General features: G+C 51.0%; 3 protein-coding genes across 3 annotated transcripts; 2 read left to right on the plus strand and 1 right to left on the minus strand.

Moving 5' to 3' along the window:
* Positions 1 to 786: 786 nt before the first annotated feature.
* On the plus strand, positions 787 to 981 carry LY89DRAFT_569466 (uncharacterized protein; the record flags this gene model as incomplete). Its single annotated transcript, XM_018208577.1, has 1 exon — positions 787 to 981. A coding segment is annotated over one exon (195 nt), but the record flags the coding sequence as incomplete, so codon positions are not given.
* Positions 982 to 2,064: 1,083 nt separating this feature from the next.
* Positions 2,065 to 2,862, minus strand: LY89DRAFT_680370 (uncharacterized protein). The gene has a single exon (XM_018214066.1). The coding sequence runs from the start codon at positions 2,647 to 2,649 to the stop codon at positions 2,494 to 2,496; it is 156 nt and encodes a 51-aa protein (XP_018078017.1). The 5' UTR covers positions 2,650 to 2,862; the 3' UTR covers positions 2,065 to 2,493.
* Positions 2,863 to 2,994: 132 nt separating this feature from the next.
* Positions 2,995 to 3,324, plus strand: LY89DRAFT_574215 (uncharacterized protein; the record flags this gene model as incomplete). Its single annotated transcript, XM_018208730.1, has 1 exon — positions 2,995 to 3,324. A coding segment is annotated over one exon (330 nt), but the record flags the coding sequence as incomplete, so codon positions are not given.
* Between the last annotated feature and the right edge of the window lie 376 nt (positions 3,325 to 3,700).

Here is a 3,700-nt window from a genome sequence, read left to right on the forward strand (position 1 = left end):
AAGACTTTTAATTATAAATATAAAAATAGAAACTAGTCCAAACTAGGCTACTTTTATATAATATAAATATTATATTCTAAATTTATAAATAAATAAACCGATTATATTTCGATTTTATCTAATCTACCTCTAGAAATTCGACTTATTATGGCGAACTATGCGGCTCCCGAAGCGAAATGACCCTGGATCAGGGGGGGATGCACGGACTAGTCTACTATGATAAGTTCACCATAATATGTGCTGCCCAGCGCCGGTCGATGACCTCTGTTTTTAGCCTCGTCGTCTTCCGCGACGGCTTAGGGTAGGGCGGCCTACGGACGGACTATGAGCGACGGGTTTCTCTACAAGCCGGAGTGGTAGGTGCTGCTCTGCACCCAGTGCGGGTTCTATTTACGCCCCGGACGCAGCGTCTAGCTTTGACACTTCAGGCAGAAGCCGCACTGCCTGCGAGGTGCACCGTTGAAGGCTCTCGTCGAGCTCTTTGCAACCTACAGCCTGCTGGTCCCGGAGCAGGTAGTCGTACCGACCCAAGTAGTGGCTGGCCTACGGCTCCAGGATGGCTTCCAGTGCCTAACGTGCTCGGCGGGCCTCACACAGAGCCTCCAGACCATCCAGCTACACGTGTCTAAGGCGCACTAGCAGAAGCCTGTATTACATTAGAAGAGCCCCCTCTGGCGGAGGTGCAAGCTACAGACCTTCTTCGCCGAAAAGCAGCACATTCGGTATTTCGTGGCGGATAACGCCAAAGGAGCCGCAGACGCCGGCACAAAGAGCTTAGATCTAAGGGAGGCAGACTTCTTCAAACAGCTTAGCGAGGACGTAGCGGTTGCAGAGGAGGATACCAAAGCAGAAGCCAACGTCGTTCATGGCTTCGGTAGCTATAAATCTGCTGTGGTGCCGTGGCTTCGACGAACGGGCATCGAAGAGCACACGCGGGGCTTGAAGAAGGACGAGATGCACACCTCTTTTACGGTGCCAAAGAATGCCGAGAGCGAGCCCGAGCTATTCTTAATGCTGGAGGTTATAGACGAAATCTTCTCAGAGGCATATAGCTAGTGCTTCAACGGCCCAGACTATATACTAACCTAGCCACAGCAGCTAGCGTTGAGCCGTTTCCATACTAGCGCTGCCCCAGGGCAGAAGATACGCGCCTTCGACCCCAAGAAGGAGCCTAATACGCTCAAGACCAACTTCGGCTACTGGAAGCAGTTCCTAACGTTCTGCTACCGGGTCGTCTACCGCGGCAGCCACTTCACCACGGCCGACGACGACCAGCGGACCCCTGAGAGCTGCATCTAGCTCACGGATGCCCAGGAGAAGGCGTGGGAAGCGGCCTTCCAAAGTGCTGTCGAGTAGGACCGGCCTGCGCTAAGAGATACTATGTCCGTCCTCTTAATAGCGCTAATCTGCCACGAATTTAGAGGCAATCGGTATAGCTCCCCACTACTTAGCTTCTGTGCTATACTTAGCGTTAAGCCGTATACTAAGACTTAGAAGGAACCAGGTAATTACAATAGCTGCTTGTCTAGTGTGATCTGGGTTGTATAGCTAATCATCTTCCACGCTAGCGCCTATCTAGAGAAGGCGGAGCTAGGTGATACGCTCGAGCGCATTAAGCAGTATTGCAGGCGGTTCTTAAAGCAGGACACTAAGACTCCTATGGGCGAGATCCTCGGCTGGCGCTTACTGCTGTTTACTGTCTCGAAGGAGGTCGTTGGGCCGCACTAAGCACAGTGGGATGTGGACGAGAAGGTCCTAACCTACCGGGATGTTGATTTGCATATAGATCACGTGCCGCGGCTCTTACTCTCCGACTTCTAGTAGGCCTAGCACCTACTCTACGACGAGCTAATGTTCGGAGCCCAGAACCTCCCGCGGATGCGTACTTGGGCTTTAAAGGACAACTTAGACGCCGATGCCTTTGGCTAGTTCTTTGGCTAGCACCGGGAGAACGTTGAGCTAGTAAAGCCGCTAGCGAGGTCTTTACTAACCGTTATCTAAGACTCGAAGCTGTTGCGGGACTCGTTCCTGGATGCTACTGCGGATGGTGCTAAGGTCTGGCGAGGGAAGGCGATTGAGTAGTATAAGGCCGTGGCTAACGAGTTCCTAAAAAGGCTCTTAGTCTTAATCTACATGGGTTCTGGCTAGCCTCTGTGCGAGAGTGAACTATTCTCCGTCACCTGGCGTAACACCTAGCGGCGGCGAAACGTCTACCTTAAGCACGGGCTAGTTATGCTACACACTACATACCACAAAGGTTAGCAGCAGACGGGCAAGTTTAAGGATAATATCCGGTTCTTACCTGCACCCGTTGGAGACCTCTTACTCGACTACTTGGTAGTTATCATCCCGCTCCGCTAGGTCTTCCTCCGCTAGTCTGCCCCGTATGCCATTATCTCTCCGTACTTATGGTGGTAAGACGGGAAGGTCTGGGCTAACAACCGGCTTACGCGGTGTATAGAGCAGGCGTGTAGTCGGGCTAGCATCCCCAGGCTACACATAGCCAACTAGCGGCAGATAATAGTTAATATCATTAAAACTAAGTTTGTAGCTAACGTTGGGTGCTTTGAGGTTGACGATGGGGCTAACGACGAGGATGCCGAAGAGATTGAGGCTAACATTCGGGTTATAACCAAGCAGTAGAACCATAGTACGCGGACTATTAACCGAGTATATACAAACCAATATAATGCTAACTTTAGGAATGTATGGGATAGCCTTATCCGCCGGAATCTACGTGCTTCAACTCTGTGGAAGGACTTATAGGGGCTTAACCAGCTGCTTAGACCTGCTAAGAAGAGGAAGCGGGATAGTAAAGACATTGGTGGTCCGCAAATGCTTAAGAAGATCGCTATGGGGGTCTACCGGCCACGGAAGAAGTGGTTAGCTATAGCTCTACTAAAGAGCGCCAGAAAGCTATACTAGGATAATACGCTGCAATAGAGGTTAGTAGCCTAAGAACGAGCTGTGACTACTATTATGTTATAGACTAAGCAAGTGGTAGTTATTATGGCTACTAGCGAGGGGAAGAGCCTGCTGTTTATACTGCCCTGCATCCTCCCTAATGCTAGGGTGACGATCTTAGTCTTGCCCCTTGTGTCTCTGCGAGGGGACCTCCTCCACCGAGTCCGAGAGTTGGGGATCGATCACTTAGTGTGGGCGCCTAGCGAGCAGCAAGATGCACCCTTAGTATTTATTATAGTTAAAGCAGTATGTACGGAACAGTTTCGGACTTATGCCCACAAGCTCGCGGCTACACAAGACCTCGGCCGCATTGTGTTTAACGAGGCTCACTTGACTATTATAGCGTCCGACTATCGCTAGGCTATAGTTGACCTCACCTTAATCCGCAACATCCGTACATAGTTTGTTTACTTGATAGCCACTCTACCACCGACAATACAGGCCACGTTTGAAGAGCAGAACAACTTAGTGAATCCTAAAGTGATCCGGGCATCGACGAACCGGCGGAACCTCTTCTATATAGTACAGCAGGCCACTAGGCTAGGGACTCTTTTAGAGGAGGGCGCGTGGAGGGCTCGGGACGCGTGGGAAAATAGCCGGCTCTTGGATCGGGCTCGAGACAAGATCATCTTGTACGTGCGGACAAAGGAAGATGCTGCTACGCTAGCCGAGCTGCTCTGCTGCTCCTAGTACACAGCCGACGTAGGCACGGCTGAGCAGAAGGAGGAGCTGCTGA

The sequence above is a fragment of the Mollisia scopiformis genome (genome assembly GCF_001500285.1).
Source record: "Mollisia scopiformis unplaced genomic scaffold LY89scaffold_2, whole genome shotgun sequence".
Classification (NCBI taxonomy): Eukaryota; Fungi; Ascomycota; class Leotiomycetes; order Helotiales; family Mollisiaceae; genus Mollisia; species Mollisia scopiformis.